Source organism: Anopheles gambiae, chromosome 2 (genome assembly GCF_943734735.2).
Source record: "Anopheles gambiae chromosome 2, idAnoGambNW_F1_1, whole genome shotgun sequence".
NCBI classification, from domain to species: Eukaryota; Metazoa; Arthropoda; class Insecta; order Diptera; family Culicidae; genus Anopheles; species Anopheles gambiae.
Window position 1 is genome coordinate 38,571,613 of NC_064601.1, and position 19,136 is coordinate 38,590,748.

A 19,136-nucleotide genomic window follows, 5' to 3' on the forward strand; every position below is an offset into this window, starting at 1 on the left:
TGCTGCACACACGCGGGATTGCTAGAGCGCGGCCCACACCGAAATGAACCATCCTCAAAGTTGCTTGCAGAGGAATTTTCCAACGAATTATACATTTTGCACGCGAATCTTCCAGCCCCAGTAGGCGCTGCCGTCTTCTTTTCCTGTGTTCCGCGTCGTGCCAGCAACAGAGTACGCACGGGAGAGACGGAAGAAGAAGGAAAAAAACCTCTCCCGCTTGCTGCTTGCGCAGTAGAACATGTTTCGACATGGATGAAACAAAAGAAAAATGCCACCAGCGTGCCGAGAAGCGGGAAAAAGCGTGCAAAGGGAGAACGCTTCTTTTTGTTAGCGTTTTTTTCCTCCTCTTCTGCTTCTGCTTCTTTCCTTCGTGGACCAAAACGAGCTCGCGGAGCTCTTCTTAGTCGGAAGGGTGGAAACAAAAGAAACTTTCCGGGTACGCAGGAAAGGAAACCGTCGTCGAGAGACAGAACAAACACGCGCTTTGTATCGGAGGAAGTAAAGAGCGGTGCTGAAAGTTGGCCGTGCACGTGTGTGCGTATGTATGAACCAATGCTATAGTGGGGCGATTAGAGGGTTTGAGATTATTTTAAAGCATTTAAAATGATCTTCTGGAATTACAAATATCGTAAACGACTTTTGCCATGATGGGGAATTAAAAAAAAGCCTAACGTTTCATTATTATTTTTATAAAAACATAAAAAAGTATAACAATTTCATATAATTTGGAAGTATCTAATCCAACACGCTTCTTGAAAAATAAATTGTTTAATAAATCTGTACGACTTGTGTGCTATTTGAAAACATGTGCTACGAACCCTGCAACGTTTGCATTGGTGTACGCGCATGGTGGCATGCGGTACTCCTGGTTTTCGGCAACCGCTGTGAGGAAGCCCACAACGAGAAACCAAAGTGCGAAAGAGACGGGCAACGAGAATTGTTCTGAGCAATTTAGAAGAGCGCAGCGCAGTAGTGTGCGTGTGTGTGCGCGCGTACGGTTGGATGTGTGCGTCGGTATCGAGCGAGACTGTATCGAACGCGTGCGAACAGGATAGCGCGAGCGTGACAGCAAGACCGGATGCGTTGGTAGTGGTGTGATCGTGTGTGTGCTGTGCTGTGCTTGTGGTGTGCCTACCAAGAAGTCCGTTTGTCGCGAGTCGATCGTAGGATTTGGCGTGCGGCAGTGTTCATTTCCATCCGAGCAGTCGTTGGAGTTGGTTGGCTAACCGCGGTGGTCTGGTGTGATTGGCCCAAGTATCAGCAGTCAGCAGAAGAAGAGAGGTGTGCGTCTGACAGCGGCGGAGAAAAGAAGTGATGCGGTGTTAGCTGTGCGGAAAATCAGATGCCTGTGAAGAGTTAGTTAACAACCGGTGTGTGATCGCAACATCAAGAAGTAGTGTGTAGTGGGTCTGGCATTGAATGTCCCAGAAATATTGGCTCGCTGGTCTGGTTCCACTGCTCGCGAAACACGACGGTAACCAGATGCTCGGCTCGAAAAGTTTGACATTGTTGTGCACGATTATGATTCCGTGACTGATTGGTTGGTTGGAATTTTTAGTGAGTCACCAAGCGCGCACAGTGCTTGAGACTAGAATATCCCCAAACCGAATGAATCGCGTGTGTGGTGATGCTGTGTGGAATTGACATACGGATGTGGTTTTTCTGGAATTTGGAAGCGTGTGCTAAGTACTTCTGCTGGATTGTGTCGAAGGGATCGATTTCAACGGTTTCCTTTTGGTGTGTTCTGTGATTGTGCGTGATGTGTTGTCAATCAAGCTCTGATTAATTAACAATTAACCAACCAAAACACGATCGAAAAGGTGAAACTCTCAGCCCTACAAACGGTCCTCATCGACTCTGGACGTTGGTGACTACTGCTGTGTGAAAATTGGTAAGTTTTCAGATGTACAATTGGTAGGAGTGTTACGTTCTCTCATCGAATATCATGTGAGGAGGATTGGCGCTTCTTCGAATTGATATCAGGATACATGTTCTAAATACATTCACAAACAAATTACGACTTCAAGAAAGTAATGTTCAGTTCAGTGTGGTGCTAGCAGGGATTTAGTCTCTCGTGCCATCGAAGTAAGCGGCGTGCGCTGGCTGTAGTAATTCCACTGTTCCCTGGCGGAAGCAGCGCGCTTGAAGCCACACACAGCCAGCTCCGAGCAGCGTTCGCAGTTCGTTGTAATGTGTGGAAATAGCGTTCCGGGGGATATAATACGATGGTGTGTGAGTGTGTAGTTAAGTGAAAAATTGTCGAACCGGAACGGAACGCTGCCGGACGGGTTTGAATCATTCTTTTTATATTTTGAATTACGGCTTTTGGATCCCTCCTCGCTTGTGTGTACCCAACCATACACACACACACACACACACGCACGCACACACAGGGGGTTCGCATTTCAACAAGTTGAGGACGCTAGAAATACACGCAGTTTCGAGCGTTGTTTCCCCCCTCAGCAGCATTAACGAACTCATTTTATTTTGCCTCTTCTTTTCGTTCCTTGGTGGTGTCGAAGAACCCAAGTTTTCGCGTGAAGACGACATAATACCGCATAGGAGGCTGTTCTTGCAGGCATGGCGATGGTGATGGTGTTGAGCATAAAACACATGGAACTCTACTACCCCGAGCATGGTTTAATTCTTCTTTTCGACAAAGTTCATTTCTACTTCGGAATAGAGTTCCTAATACAATGAGTTGGTTAGAAGTTGGGCATGTCCATTACATTTTTATACTAACGATCGATCTACAGTGAAACCAGCATGCTATTTCGTGCCTTCCGAAGTCAGCTTGTATTGTTTCGTTCTGAATCGCTCATACCTGTTGAAGCAGCAGCCTTATAAAAAGGGTAACTTGACCAACGGAATTGGGTCTTCGTGGTTAGGGTCCGGCTCTGTCTCCTATTTGCCTGCCTACCTGTTGCTTGGATGTTTGAAGCGCGAGCGGTGTGTGAACTGAACGCTTACGGATAGGGTTTCAGTTGCCAAGGTTTTCTTTCGTTCACGGGAGTCAAGTTGGGCGGACTTGCAGTAACCTTTGTATAACCGACATTTAACAGAAAATCGTGTTTGTTCCGTTAACTAATATGTAGTTTAAATTGTCCATAATTCCAGGCATTTTTAGTTTCATTTTGAATAGATTTCGATTTTAATAGTAAATAATTTACTATTTATTCAATGACGAATGCTAATAATTGTATTATAATGTGCTCTCTGGATCAGTTCAAAGCTTTTTGAACGCCAAGAGATGTGTATAATAGACGCGCCTAGAGTTCGATGTTTGCTATTATGAATCTTCTGATACCAATATGGATATAGTTCCTAGCTCCTAATATTGTCTAGCTTTTGAAGATGACTAGACATTTACCAACTGTACCCCTAATTCCTTCAGTACGGAAATCTAATTTTAAATAGATATGAACAACCAATGGTATCTGGTGTTCACGATATTCCACCAGTCACTTAACGTCCCTCGTGTGTGTAATCAGCTGCTCCTGCTGCTATCAGCGAATCGAAGGAATTTTTAGCAGCTGGCTAGTTCCTCCAGCACGAGCGAACTGGTCTTGTAGTTGATGCATATCTTAGCTTTGCGTCCTACTTATCATGAATGTGTCCAGCAGCTGTCGTCCTGTGGTGTGGGGCCATGTTAACGGTGTACATCGCCGATCGATTACTCGTAAAGAAATGCAACATGTATTTCAATTTCGAATAACATTTTCACAAAATTCTCCTCAACCTGTGCATTACTTCTCAGCGTTCCGAGTACCAGTTTGTGTTCCGCTTCTCCGAACATTGGTTTCTGTGCACGGGGGTACATAAATACACGAAGGTACAGTTGCTGACAGTCTTCGATTAACTGTAAATATGTAAATCGAACGACCTGTTCTGACAAGTCGTGAAGAAGGTAGGGGGAGATGGAGGGATGACAACGTGCTTTTACGACGAACGCACGAGATATCCGATCCAAGAGGGGGGGGAGAGTAGAAGCAGGAAGCGCAGGAGGCCGTGAAAGATTTGTCCCGTTTTTCATCTCTCTGTCGAAGATCATCGAACCCGCGCGACGAGAGAGCGTGCATATTGGAGGAGAGCGCACAACAAACGCCGCTTCTCTAGTGTATTGAACAGTGAGCGAAAGGCTGAAGCTGAGGCATCTCGTCGAAGCACAAGGGAGCCGCCTCCTTCTATATTTGCCCAACACTCTCGTTTCCTCAGTGCGTTGTGTTGTGTGTAAGGGTCGTCCGCGCAAGTTTCAGCTGTGTGTAGAGAGAGAAGAGACTCCCAACTCCCTCCTCCCCATCATTGTAGAATCGATTCAGCAGCATTTAAGTAACACACCGAATGATCTTCACGGTGTGTCCGCCGAGCCGCCGTGTTTTTCGTCTGACTTCATCGACTTCCTCCTCCTACGGTCAACGGGACATCTCGCTTCCGTTGTGATCTTGGGAGGATGGATGCTGTGTTTCGGTGTATGCGGAAGAGGAGAGGTGGAGGATACCAAGGGGGGTGGGGGAAGAGACGGAGTGCGTACTGGGAGCAGTAGCGATCGTCGACGTAGGCTGTGTCGTCTGGCGTGTCTTGCTTTCTTCTACATCAAGGTGCATAAACGAATGCTTTCGAAATCGCGTATTCACGTCAAATCGAGAGAAATATCGACCTGTGATCTTTATGATACCAATTAGGGTTGAAATACATCCTGCACCGTGAACAGTGAAAAAACACTTCAGCAATTACTGTGAGGTTTGGGAGGGATTTTTGCTCCTTTGACTCTTCCTAATTTCTCATCTATTTTATGTTCAAATTCAAACAATTCAACAACTCCGTTTTTATTCCGGTGACACTCAGGTGCACCTATCCACGGCAAAAAGACTCATCTGCATGGTATGATCAGATCACTACTTGGACCCAAAACGGTACTAGCGTTGTTGGGATGTGTTCGCGATTACCAAATACGACGACACTCCTGTGGGGGGGAGTTTCGGAGAGAATGGTGCAGGTACTGTTAGCCATAACGGCAAAATGTGCTCTCGTACGCGAACGTGTGTGTAGCCTGCTTGTCGCGTCGTTTGTCCCTCTACCCAATTCCGTATGACCATCATCCATCCACTCCCACCGTGCAACGGCCCCGCCCTCCCCATCCATCCGCTGGAGCGCCAACTTTCGACGGAGACTTGCGCTCGCGCGCGCCCAAATCGTTGTCATCGAACCTATCTCTGAACCTTCCGTTCTTCGCTGCTTCTTCCCACTTCACACCTTAGCTCTTCTCTTTCTCACTCTCCCAAGTGTAGTAAGCCAACACCATCACGACCAAAAAGTGTGTTCCGCGTCGATTGATTTGGGGCGGAAGGAATCCCCCTGAGAAAAAGAGGGTCGTGGGGCGGGGCGGGTGTGTGGAGCAAAGGTGTGTAAGGGTGAATGATGAAGAGGAAAGGTTGGAGGTATATATGTCGGTGGAGGTGGTGGGTGACCTGAGCCCCGTTATAAAACGCGTGTAACACGTTCGTTCGAGGTTCCACTCAGCAAAGATCGCGTAATTCTTTATTTTTCTTTGTTTGAGGAGGTTGAATCCTCTCTGGTTTGAATTTTTGGTTAACCTTCAGGTATGTGTGGATGTGTTCTTTGGGGTAGGGAGAAATGATGGCAATTCGGAGGGATTCCGTCGTGATTTGGAGTGATGTTTTCGATATCACCGTTACGCGCGCTGATCAGCACAGGAATGCCATACTTCAGATCGAATGAAGCGAATTCAGCTCGTGAAATTCAAACAGTTCAGAGCTCAGATATATTCTGTCAATTTCAATTTAACTTCAAATTTCTGTTCACTTCAATGAAACGAGAAAGAAAGATGTTACTCATTTCAAGAAACATTTCCAGAAATAAGCTCGCGCCAGCTTCCTATGGGTTTTCATTACTTCTTCACCTTCTTCTTTTGGCACGACAACCGCTGCCGGTCAAGGCCTGCTTGTACCCACTAGTGAAGTGGGCTTGGCTTTCAGTGGCTTTTTGTTACCATAGTAGGCTAGTCAGTCCTACGTATGGGGGCGCGGTCTATTCGGGGCTTGAACCCATGACGGGCATGTTAAGTCGTTTGAGTTCGAGAGGAAAGAACCTTCACCTACTAACTCAAATAACAGATCGGTATAGTGATTTCATAGGAGTGTTGAATTTCTCGCATATAAAAGCTTTTCCTTTCGAACCATGGACTTATCGTTTTAATGACTAGAAGGAGTAATGCTATATCGTTGTCTTGTGTGTCTTGCCGGTCTTGTGAGTTTTCTTTGTTGATTTTAGTTAATTTACTGTGTTTCGTTTGTTCCGCTGAGTTCTTTGTTTCTTTATGTTAAGATGTTGGAATTTCTTTAGGGATTTATTTTGCAGGACAAAACTAGTCGAATAAAAATCAGGACTACGCGTCGGCCGGCTCAAGAGCAAAATTGTGTTTCATACTAATATTGCACTTGTCCCGGCCTATGTGTGGTAAGGCCTGAAAAGCATCAGTCTGTGAAGTAAACCTTATAGGGGATCCACCGTAAATGTAATGAACTTGCCCACTTCGTTCGCTTGATGTTAAAATCCAGTATTAATTTTAGTATACTTTTAGCTTAAAACGTGTCTCACGATTCGTAACGATCCTACCGAACGATTTTTATTTATTTGCTTTCTTCTCTGTTACAGATTACATTGCTCAAAGCATCTATTCATCGCAATCGACGAATCCTTACTTGGAACCATTGGCATTTTGAAAGGTATATATTCTCATATATTTTTGTAATGTCTCTCCCTCCTGTACCATTACCGTCAATTTCGTTTTCGATTCGATGAAAGTGTAACATTGAAATGATTTTGTAATCGCTACAGCAAGACACGGTTTCTTTGTTTGGCACAATAATTCTACCCAAGAATTCCCATCATTTAAAAAGAACAACAGCAGAGCGAGCTCTTGGTTTGAGCGAGAGTTTCTTACTGCAATCGCAGTCATGATCGTAATCCAAGAAACAAAAGCGAACGTCAGATTCTTTTTCGTTTGTTGCCACTGTGGCTCCCCCATTTCCTGGTAAACCATTGTTTCAAGCGTGTGAATATAACATGATATAATTCATTTCTGGTCTTCTCATCTTCTGTGTCTGCGACGTTTTAGAGCGTCTAATGCCCTTTCATGAGCTTCACCAATGCACACTCTTGCTTTTGTTAAGAGTGTGTTTTGCTTTAGAACATGACCATCTTTGCCAGACTTTTGCTTTCTACTAACGCGCATGTTCAGTATGTTTTGATGTGTTCGAAAGTGGTAGACAATGCCCAGTAGTAGTAGTAGTTCTGTTGTGAAAAGTCATGTGAAACTTCTGTTCTCTTTCTTGAGAGAAAGTCGTTTAGACAATGGACTAACTTTCGTGCTGAAACTTTCTTCCCAGAAGCTGTACGTCGTTTTACTCTGGAAATCAGTGAAAGTAGAATAGAACGCAGCAGCATCATGAAGCTGCGAGGCTTTAAATGCTTTAGTTATGCTTTCTTTAGCTGCTATTTCTATGGTGTGTGGTATATCTCATCTTAAGCACCTGGCACGAATACAACTCGCAAGATCAATAAATACCCACTAACTATTGTCGATCATGTTTTGCGATTTCTTCTAATGGATAATTGCAATAAACAAACGGACTTGTTTTAATGGATTTAACCAATATGTGTACGGTACTGTGTTTGCGATGACCAGTTTCTTTTCACTTCTCTCGTCTCGTCTCTTCAGAGCGCGCGGCATTGATCATCAATTCTTCACGTTAGATCTATCCTCTCCCCCTGTGTGTGCCGCTTTCTGTCGCTAGGCACTCTTTTAGGAGGCCCCCAGGAGAAAAGTGATTAACCTCTAACGGAACGCTTTTAGTAGGCTTTGGAATTCAGTTCGCCCATTTCTCGCTTGCTTCCCTTCCTTTGGGCTTGTGCAATTGAGAGAGAATACAGAACAAACGCACAGGAAAAGAAGATGATCTTCATCATCTTAGCTCATCGTGGATGCCTCTTTGAATAAATCATAGACGCTCTCGTGTTAACGATTGCGATTGCTGTGTGCCTTGCATGAGAAGGGGGTTCTATTGCTTTCATGATATGGAAAATTGGAATGGTTTGAAAGATCTTAAGGTCATGTGCTATTCTGTCTTTTTTTTTTTGCAATTACTCGGATTCATCCTCTCTGTATCGAAAGCATTTGCAGCGAAAGAGGGAATAATATCCGTCAGTATATTGTCTGTTTGTTGTTGGACGATGATGGGATGTGATGTGATGCTAAATCTTGATCATATTAACAATTGCTGATTAATGTTCGATTCTTCTATTCGCTCTATAGTGTGGTGTGTACTGAAGGTAAGTTGTTTTTGTTCTGGAATCAGTTCTTCTCTGCACACACAACCTCTATCCGTCGATTTATCTATTTTTTCTGTCTGATATCTCGATTAACAAATACACACACACGCGCAGCGAGGGATGATGAAGGAATTCTTGGGTCATCTTCAGAACACTGTTGCTGGTTGTGTGGTGGTTCAGATGCACTTTTTTCTACACCACATCACATTTCTTTCAACCCTCCTCCGCACCTTCACCAAGGTTTGTCAACAGTGACGTGTGACGATGATGATTTGCTCACGTCATTCTGTTGCTTTTGCTTTGTCGCTTTGGCCCATCCACTGGTCGTGCCGGCATAGTTGGCTCAATTGCTAACGATTTCTATGAAGAAAGATCAAAAGAACACCACAACAGTAGTGGGGTGGTTCGTCCGGTGTGTGACGATGATGAATAGTATTTTCTACAACTTCTTGTTGTGTTGTGTGTGGATGGATAAACGGTCGGTGGCGGCGGGGCTGTGTGCTGTTGTGGGGGATTTTAAATACGCTCTTCACTATTGCTCCACTTACTACTATCTCTCTCACCACGGTGTGTTCTTCGTCTTGATTGCAAATAGCAGACCCACCAGTTCATTGACCGTTTGACAGGTGTGAATGTTCGTTTAGCTTTTGTTTAGCTTTTCCTGCTACGTTTGCATTCAAATTTGAATGTTATAATTGCGTTGATATGTACATAATGGTCAAACTTGCCTCTACATTTTTAACTAAAATTTCTCGAAATGGCACCAACATTTTAGAATGTCCAGCCTCCTCCTACTCCTCTTACTGTTTGATCCCCTTGTCAAAAGTGCGTGTTGTTGTGGCCTTAAACTTGGCAAAGGTTGTGTGTGTATCGCGTTTTTGTCCATTCTCTCAGTCCCTAACACACCGGCCGGCCCCCCGGTACACAATGGATTCTCGCTGGATCGTTGATCGCAAACGCGGCCGAACAATGCAGGAAGAAGGAAACATTTACTAACGATCGCGGTGATGTACGCGCGCGCGCACACATGCACACACCAAATCGTCATCACATGCACACATTCTCAAAGCAAAACACACAGAGTGGACGACGAGGCTATGAAGCAGAAGAAGAGGAGGGGGTGGTGTGCGCGGTACTTGTGTCTAGTCTGGTTTCTACTTCTACCAAACAAACCCACAACTCCCCTTCTCCTTTATCTCTTTCTGTGCATTGCGGGTGTTGTTGGTGTGTGTTCTTCGCTCCTCGTGCATTTTATTGTCGGCCGTGGCGGGTGGTGGTGGGCTTCTTCATTGTCAAGGTTTCTGGGTGCTTTGAGCCGTTGACCTTTCTTCTACTACTACATCACGACGCGCTCCCTCTATGAAAGGGTGGAAGTAGTAAGTAATGGGGTTGTAAGATAGTTGTGCGTTTGGGTCATTCCATTTGTCGACTTTTTAAGACAAAAAGTTAAATTTTCGAACATTTAGTGTGTGTTGTTACCTTTGAAAAGCAGCATTTAAGGCTGTGTAGGTGGAATGAACTATTTCCCGTTAGGAAAACATGCACTTCCGTGCCAGTTTCATTGCTTCATGTGAAGAAATTCATGGAAATATGGAACTTTTTGTCTGCTGCGGTCGCCCTTTCACATAATTCTTCGACCAAAACAGTGCAGTTCTTCGCTGATGGCATTCTTTCAGCATCAGCTTTCTTTCGAAGAAATGTATAAGGCTCTCCCGTGTGCTTCTTTTTCCGATGTTTATAAACTTGCCCACAAAATGACACATCCGGGGGGTGTACCATATCTTGTCCATTCTTGGAATCCTTCTCCCCCCACAATCATGGTACGATTTTGTATGGTGTGTGGTTGGTGGTGCATGGGAATATGAATGCATCTCCTCCGCCCGAAGCGTGTATTATTTCACTACCAGCAGCTGATTCCAGTGGACAAAAAGGTATATAACAGTGGTGGTTCTTTTTCGTTTTGTATGCATTTTTCCAGCAGAAGAATAAGTCTGCATTTTCTTGTGCTTGTAACACATTTTCTGTCAGATATAGCTCGGGAAGAGGTGTTCTGCAGAGGAAGGAAGATCATTATGCTCGCGGGGGAGCAAAGTTTCTTCCTGATCGCTATTTGTGTAACGGTTTGTTTTTCCTTCAATTTAGCCAGTCGGTCGTGTCTACTTGTGGATCTTGTAATTTAACGAAAAATGCCCCGCCAGCGTGTCCAGAGAGGAGGTTGGTTCTTGAGGATTGGTGTTAAAGGGTGCAAGAAATCGTGTGTTGTGGTTCCACAATCCCTGGATGGAAGAAAAGGAAGGGAGAGAGCGAGAGCTGAGCGATGCCGTTAAATCCGGTTTTTAAAACCAACTGAAATATCTCAGAACCACTTCGCGCAACAACTTCAACGAGGGCGGCGAGGAGACGGACGACGCGGGTGTTACACTCTTTGGTGGGGCCTCCTTTCTTCTCGACAGTCGGGCATAGTTTAAAGTCGGGGCTTTAAAGCCTGAATCGCCGCTTCAACTTCAACCATTCCTTCGGGGGAGAATATAAAGTCCAAGTTCCAATGCATCTCGACGAAGAAGACGATCTTTAGGTGGTAGTAGTAGTGTGAGGCATTTGAACGAAAAAATGCTGACCGAGTCACGTTTCTGCTGAGCTCAGAAATCATCTGGTTGCTGCCTTCCTTTACTTACTACTATACCTCCTCGACACAATTCCGTTGAGTAAGCAAATTCGTTGATCTCGATGAAATGGTGAGCACCACCTCTACCCTCCCCAACTTCATCTCAACGTGTCCCTCATATGTGTGTGGCGAGAAAAGTATCTCACATATTCGTTTATGTTGGTTCTGTATATCATCAAATGAAGAGAGGAGATTAGCTTGAACCTGCAAAAACGTCCTCGAAGGGGTTTCGAAGGGAAGTTTCAAACGATCTTGCGACGGCGACAGTTTCTGCTACACCAACCAAAACAGCATCAACGTGTTGTACCCCTCATGAAGGGTTTTCTGAATGGTGGCAGTTGTTTGTTTACGTCGTGTATGCAGGCTAGCTTAAAAATGTGTGGAATCAGCAATACTGTTTTCAGGCTTATGGAAGCAAAGTACACGACTTTGTCGTATGTTGTATGGAGCATTCCCTTTAGGAGTAAACAAAAAAGTATAATTTGAGTCGGAAGTGTGATCGGTACGGGGTTCGAAAGATCGGTCGTGTGTGTGGTGTGGTGTGCGCCTACATTGAAGAGGAATTGGTGACATTTTAACAGAGCTTGTGTTCTGCGATTCACTGCCTTTTTTACTCTGTTGATTTCATACATCTTTCACAATCTTCTCTAAAATCGAAGATCATCATTGATCTTCTAAGTAGAAGAAACTCTAGATTTTGTTTTGCTATCAAATAGCGATGAAATGGTTTACTTCTAAATCAAGAACCACTTGGTGGGTGGTGTAAGAGACGAAAAGATCATTAAACTATTCCCAACAAGTCCGGAACGCAGCGTTAGTTTGACTAAAATGTTGCATTTTAAAACATAAGAGAGGGAGGGGAGACTCACTGGGAAGACATTCTAGTTCGGAGGGAAGTTTCTGTGTGTTACGGATAAAGGGGTGGTGGTGTGGTGTAATGTGCTGTGGTGTGTGTAATACCGATTTCATGACTGTGGAATTATTTATGACGTTGGGATCGGCGTTGTTATGCTTTAAGGCGGTGGATTGGAGAATTGCGTTACCCTTTTCTCCCCTCGCAGCGGCAAAGATCAACAACTATGTGCGAGAAAGAGAGGCAGAACAAATATCCTCATAGACACACCGTAGTGGTGTGTGGTGAACCATATTCATTCTTCTATTGCTGCTGGCTGACTGCCGCCGCTTAGTTGCGCGCTCGCAGTTCGGAACAATGTCCGGTAAAGTGTGTCTATGGCTATGCTCACTGGAGCAGAAACTCGCGGTCTTTGCAGGGAACTAAGATAAAAGAAACCAGAACGAAGCACACTTCCACACTCTGTGGGGAAGTCTTCGCGTTTGAGTTGGAATTAAATATACTAAAAGGATAGGTAGAAGTTTGTGCTTCACCAATGTGAGGAATACTGGTTGGTATCTTCATAAGCTCTTTTTTTGTTAGAAAACATTAGCACACTTTTGTGATGATTTTTTCTTCAATTATTCCCCTTTACACACCAACGTGTATGCTTTGTTTTCCAAATTGCTTTCACAACATTAAGGGGTTGTCGTACACATCGAATAAACCGCAGAATTCCTCGCGAAAAGAGCAACCTTGAGACACACGAGCCACGAATCCAGTCGATGGAGTTCTTCAGGTGGTATATTTATGAGATATGATGTGGGTGGTGGAGTTGGAATGGGAATGAGAATTTTAGAGGTGAATGTAACTATTCTGTCCCGAGTTCGCGGGCAAAGTCTGCGAGCAAAGGCTACTAGAGACTCGGTCAATGACACCTTTCGGACGGGGAGAAGAAGTTCAAGATCGTTTCATTAGTGTATTAGTGTGTATGCACTGAAAAATAAAAACGAGAAAATAGAGAGAAAGAAGGAATTTGTATTGGGATATATGATCATAGTGGATCTCCAACTTGCAAGTTCTATCCGAATTGCATTTTATTCAGTAATATTTTACAAAACCCGAGAAGGAAAATCGAATGGGGAAATCGTTGTTTCACTGGTACTTTCGGAGGCGCACAAACACACACACACGATCGTTCCTGAAACCTGTTTCTGTGAAGCGCGACCTCCTTCATTATTATGGCACATAGTTTCTGTTTGTGGCAAGTAAGACAGTGATAGCAGCAAGCATCGCATTATTGGTGAGAAAAGTGTAGTGTGTGTTGCAACAAATGCATCTGCATTGGAGCATCGTCCAAGATGCTTCACTACCCTCCTGTCCGATCAGTGTTCCTCTGAAGATACCGTGTGCTGCCCTGCTGGCGCAGTCTTTTGGTGCGCTCCTCCGTCTGCCCAATGCGCAAGGAGGAGAGAAGTCTAACGCTCCGCAGCGGACTACGCTGTTTGTTTCGTCCATTTTTGCGCCCGTTGCATTACCGGCTGCTGCTTGCTGTGGTGTGCTGTGTGGAACGTTTCTTTCGTCTGAAGGCGAGTTGTCGTCGGCCCGGCCCCAAGGGTGGATGTACCGTTTTCTTGAGCAGAGAATGAATGAACTCTCCTCGACGCCTGAACGCGCCGGGTGTGTGTGTGTGGGCATCATCATCTTGGCAAAAAAAGTGCCCCAACACTGGGTCTGGTTGTTGGTGGATGGTTGGTACTTGCTCTCTGGTGCGGGGTGTAAAAGAATTTACTGAAGTTCCTTTCGGTCGCGCGCGCGCCCTCTCTGTATCCCTCCATGTTTTCACGCTGTTCCTCTCAGTGCTACATTCATTTGCAGTAAACTACTCTTACATAAGGAAGGCAATAATGCACACATGGTGAGGAGAGGGAGTGGTATGGTTGGATTCTCGTTCTTTTTCTCATTTTTTGAATGTGAGCAGGGAAGAACCAGTAACACACACGCAACACTGTATGTTGTAATTCACAATGTGTTGTGAGCGTTTCCTCCTTTTGCCCTTGAATAAGAGACGGGCGTGTGTTTCGTTTTGAGAGTACACGAACTTCATATCTTCTCTCAACTCTTTTGTTCCCTTAATACTCAGATCCTTTTTGCTGCTGCTGCTGCTGCTGTGTGCTGTGTGGGCATGGATGGGAGGGTCATTAACCTCTAGAGGGTGTAGAGTAAGCAGTACGAATTTGTTACTTCACACATCTGTCGAAAGCAGCAAGTCGAGAAGGGAGGAAAATTGTCCTTAATAAGATGGTTTTAGTTGTTCAGCTCGCTCTCCAGACTATGCCAACCGGTTTTTGCAAACAAGAGCCCAAAGCAAACGCGAAAATTATCTAATACTTAACTAGACGTAGACGCGTCACTGGCTGTCCTCTCACTACTCTCCACATTCCGGTTAACAGAGCAGCATTGCATCATGTCTCCTAGCCTTTTCATGATCCTGTTTATTATTTATAGATCTTTTTTCATCCATCAGTGAGATTGATCGCTTAAAACGCGGAACTGAAAGGGGGCGGGGATGGCAAAGGGAAATTGCGTAATGGCGTCGGGATCTCTCTGTTCGATGGCATGCTATTAGAGAAAGTAGTACAAATATTGGTTCACTGGTGTGGTGTGGTTAGCATGCACTGTAATCAGCACGAAGCTGCTACTGCTGTGCCATTGCCACCGTGCATAGATCGCAGCATGCGCGCTGAATTCTTTCGTTCAATTCACACCATCCCTCTCTGTCTTTTTGTTATTAATCCAAGTAAGCCACTGCACTTATTTATACAGAGTGGTTTAACTGGAACGATCAATATATGATCTAAGGGAAGGAACAGTACTTGTTTCTTTCTAATTCTGTTGCTACTTGCAAATATTCTAAGCAATATCTTAAAAGCTTCAGTTTAATTATTTTTAACTAATCATTCTTGTTTCGTTTTGTTTCTCATTTCAGATCAACGCAGTAGTTTACATTAAGATTAGCAGCTCTAGCCTTAATAATACTTCTCGAATTGAACGATACTCCTTCAGAAAGCAATAACACGACACGCAAGATTAACGATTAAACTTATTTATCCAATTATTTATATTACATTTAAACTGAGATCGGCGTAATTCCATCCACTTAGTTTAGTTCTAATATTCAGTAGCAATTTTTGAGCAAATCTCTGGTGTAGAAATCTACACGTAAAATACTTGCAATAATACATAAATTAACTGATTCATTGCCCCCAAGTACACCGACAGTCAGATTCTTTCCCCCTCCCAATCGCAAACCAAAAATAGGCTTAGAAAAAGTTGCATTTTTATCGCTACGAAACGAAGGGTTCAGTGCAGTTTTTAGAATCTTCAACAGATTTTTGATATCAATTCATTCATTTCACCAAATATTAGTTTGATAGATTTTCATATTATCACGTTTGCTTAAGGTTAGAAAGTGCAGTAAAAGCACAGAAAAAAGGTACTCATTTAAGTAAGTTCTACAAACGTCAACGTTACTAGCGTTTATTGGTTAGAAAACAGAGAGGAGAGCAGCAACGCACACGCACATCGATCCCCCCTTACTAACACTCAAAATGCTTCCAACGAGTCAACATCAGCAGCAACAGCCGCACCAATCCTCGGACGTGGTCGCTCAGCAGCAGCTGCAGCAGGACGCGCAAACGCAACACCTGTTGAATGTGGCGGCCTCGTCCTACACCACGGCGGTATCGTCGAGCGGTGGTTACACCATGAGCTATCCGGTGGTGACCGGGCACCATCTAACCGAGAACAACAATCTGATCATGCACCCATCGTACGGCAAACCGGCAGCACATGTCGCGCATCAGCTGCCGCCAGCATCGCTCATCACGCTACAGCCGGTGCCGCTCGAGGCGCATCACCATTCGGCGCTGCATCACGTCTCCAATCTGGGTCCACCGCCACCCGGCACTCCCGGCTCCTTGCAGCAGCAGCAGCAACCACACCATCAACAGCAGCAACAGCAAGGACTATCACCGTCCCACGGTTCGACGATCGTAACGTCACTGGCTCCTCCTCCACCCGGTTCGGGCCCGCTCGGTGGGCTAATCATTGGCGGAGGGCAACACTTGCACCATGCATCATCATTACAGCAGCAGCAACAACAAGCTCATCAACAACAGCAGCAACAACAGCAGCAGCAGCAACAGCAACAACAGCAGCAGCAGCAAATGGAGCAACAGATGGGAGTTGTAGCCTCTTCAAGTGCATCACAAATGCAGCAAGGTCCACCGTCTTCCATGTCGCACGCTTCCTCCATGAACGATCCCAACGGAAACGGTATGTGTGTGGTATTGTTGTTGGCGATTCTCAACAGTCAGCAAACATGTTCGACAAGGGTTGACGAACACGATGACCGCACACTCCTTCCCCTCCGTATCTCGAGTAGCATGTACACCTACACTGTGCATGGTGAACAGAGCACTCTCAAGCGCAACACGCGAGTCCTTAGAGAGAGAGAGAAAGGCCGCGTTGTTTAAACCAAAGCTTGCCCCAGTGTGCTCCGTTGTGCATGCGTATGTGCGGGTGAAATGTGAAAGAGGATACAGAGTGGTGTGTCGTCATTGTTGTGTCCGATCCCGACAAGTAAACAAATATGAAATCTCTCCAGAAGTTTGCCACTCGACATCGAAATGCTTCCCCCCAGAACAACATACACTTTGGAAGATCACGTTGGATGTCGCTGCGGAAGCTTAGGAAGAGAGACGATGTGGTGTTGTAGTTGCTAGTGTGTGGTGGTGGTGCGGTTATTTCCTTGGGAGCACAAGTTTCTTTTCAGAGTTGTCTCTTAGATGTGTTCTCACATTACTTCCGCTGCTGGATCGATCGATGATGGGTGGTTCTGCCTTATGCCTGAATTCACGAAACGCTGTAGATCTAGGAAGTGTATCCTCTCTTCATTCGACGATGACGACGACGTATGCCTGTGCCATAGAGAAGGATGTGTTCACCCCCAACCTAATTTTGGTATCTGAAGTAGGTAAATAACAAATTCATTTGATCTTTTCAGTAACAACATGCATGATTTTAGAATGAAATATGGATTACATGAAGATGTGTAAAATTTTTCTTTGCATGATCTCGTTTCTTCAGTTTTTTTAAGGCTTTTGTAGCATTTTCGTTTATTTTTAACTCTATCGAGATAAACGCATTGGTATTAATTACTTCAGCTACTTTAAGTAATGGAATTGTACCGGGGACAGAAAACGACTCATTTGTTGTTCAGCTTTGCTCTTCACACTTCTATATTCAATTATGGTATGAGGAGTTCTATGCAAATCGTTTGTATTTTTAAAAGAGTTCGCTCTCTTCAATAGTTACGTTCTTAATCGTTCAAGTTGGGTGCGATCGCTGTTCTTTCTTTTTTGAAATGATCATTTTTCTTGCCGCTTTGCTTGGAATCGTTCGAAAACCAGCACGAATCCAGAAGAACACGATGCTTTTTGACACCTTTTACGTGTGTGTACGCATTTACAGTTACAGGAAAATGCCTCCAGGGAAGAATCTAGCAAGTCTATACTCCTCTAGCGTGCTTCCATAACGGTAATATCATTATGGAACTGGCACTGCCACAACCTCTCCCCACCGGTAGGAGGGTGGACAAGAGGGCAATTCATGCGCTCCTTTTTTCTGCGCCTGTATCTACATCGTGGGGGGAGAGTCTCCGGCAAACTCTCCCTCTATCTTACTTTTTCCTTCATTTGTTGTATTCCAGGTGAAGAAACCGATTTCCTTTGGTGCAATTTTTGGAGCACAAGAGAGCGGCACACGCGTGCATAGCAAAGCATTGAGTGTTTTGTTGCATTTATTGCGGCATTGCGTCGTGGCCTATCGAAAAGCTCAAAACCCATAATTGTGCGTGTGCCGTTTAAGTGTCCTCATGAAGGTAGTGGATAAATAGGCTTTTATTTGTTGGGGAGGTGTGAGCTGCTCCTTGTGCAAACAGTACCTGTTCGCGATGAGAGATGGTGCTTCCTTCTCTCTCTGCATGCATTCGTTTGAAAACAGCGCGCACGCACGCAGCACCACTCAATAATGGCGTAGTTTATATATTCTTCTAATAGCGAATATGGCACCCCACCCAGCAGCAGCAAGGAATATCGTTTCAAGACATCATCAAGGGTTGCGGCACGCATAGTGCGTGGTGATCGTAAAAGTATCTCTTCAAAGGCAGGCACACACACTCAGTTAGGAGGAGGTTTATTGTGGCTCCGCGCGCCCGCACAAGTCTTTCGTTTTCCTTTCCTTCCCCGTTCTAGATTCGTGTGCCGTGTGTATTGCACTTCTTCAAGTTCATAAGGTTTTGGTAGAGTCGGTTGGCTGCTGGCGCTTGTGCCGAGTGCGGGGTTTGGGAAGGAATTGTGGAAGGCTGTCCCCTCTAGGCCATGACTGGTCTCTTTACCTTCTTCTCGTCCCATTTCTTCTCGCCAGGGAGGAGAAGAGAGGGCATCCTTTCCTTTCCTATTGCATCATTACTACTATTGAACGTTTCTCTCTACCAATCGTTTTCGTGCGCTGCGGTGGTAATCCACTAACGAACGCGCGAATAGCGGGAATGTGGGGAGTTTGAAAGATGAATGTAAAAGGGCAGCGTGGATTGACCCGAAAGCTACACACCACCACCACCATCACTACCATCGGCAGGGTCCGCTCGCATAACAACACTAACCATCTCTAACCACCCAATTCCTCCGAGCCTTCTAACCATCATCATCATCATCATCCGTGTTTGAGAGCCTTCCGCGTAAGCCCTGTGGGGGTAGAAGAAGCGGTGCTGAGGGTAGTGGAGATCTCTTTTTATTCCCGATCGCGCGACTCCTCGACGAGCGTGTACAGCGATCACCATAGGGAAAAAAGCACCGTTAATGAAATAAAAGGAAATACTTTCTGCGGGTGGAACCAGGGCGGCAGACCAGGAAGAGATGAAGCAGAACGAGCAGAAGAGATGGCAGATTGGACAACATAGCGGGGGGAGGGATGCTCGAGAGTAGTTTTGGGGTTGAAGCCACCGGGGGGGGGGTGACTGTGATTGCCGTTGGTTTTTATCTCTGCAAGCTTAGGAGGGAGGGGATGACGCGGAGATTCGTCCCTAACCTTCAAGGGGAGAGAAAGAAGCGAATTCTACGAAGTTGTTGCATGTTAGTTACAGGTTTGCTGGAGGGTAATTTTCAACCATTCTCAGAAGAAACTAGGAGGACACCCTGTGGGGGGAAAGAGTGCATTAAAGGT

General features: G+C 45.1%; 1 protein-coding gene across 1 annotated transcript; it reads left to right on the plus strand.

The window, feature by feature from the left end:
- The first annotated feature begins 1,147 nt into the window (after positions 1-1,147).
- Positions 1,148-16,817, plus strand: LOC11175512 (GATA zinc finger domain-containing protein 10). The gene is made up of 3 exons (XM_061647151.1): positions 1,148-1,891; positions 6,676-6,746; positions 14,839-16,817. The coding sequence occupies exon 3, from the start codon at positions 15,461-15,463 to the stop codon at positions 16,385-16,387; it is 927 nt and encodes a 308-aa protein (XP_061503135.1). The 5' UTR covers positions 1,148-1,891; positions 6,676-6,746; positions 14,839-15,460; the 3' UTR covers positions 16,388-16,817.
- Positions 16,818-19,136: the final 2,319 nt, after the last annotated feature.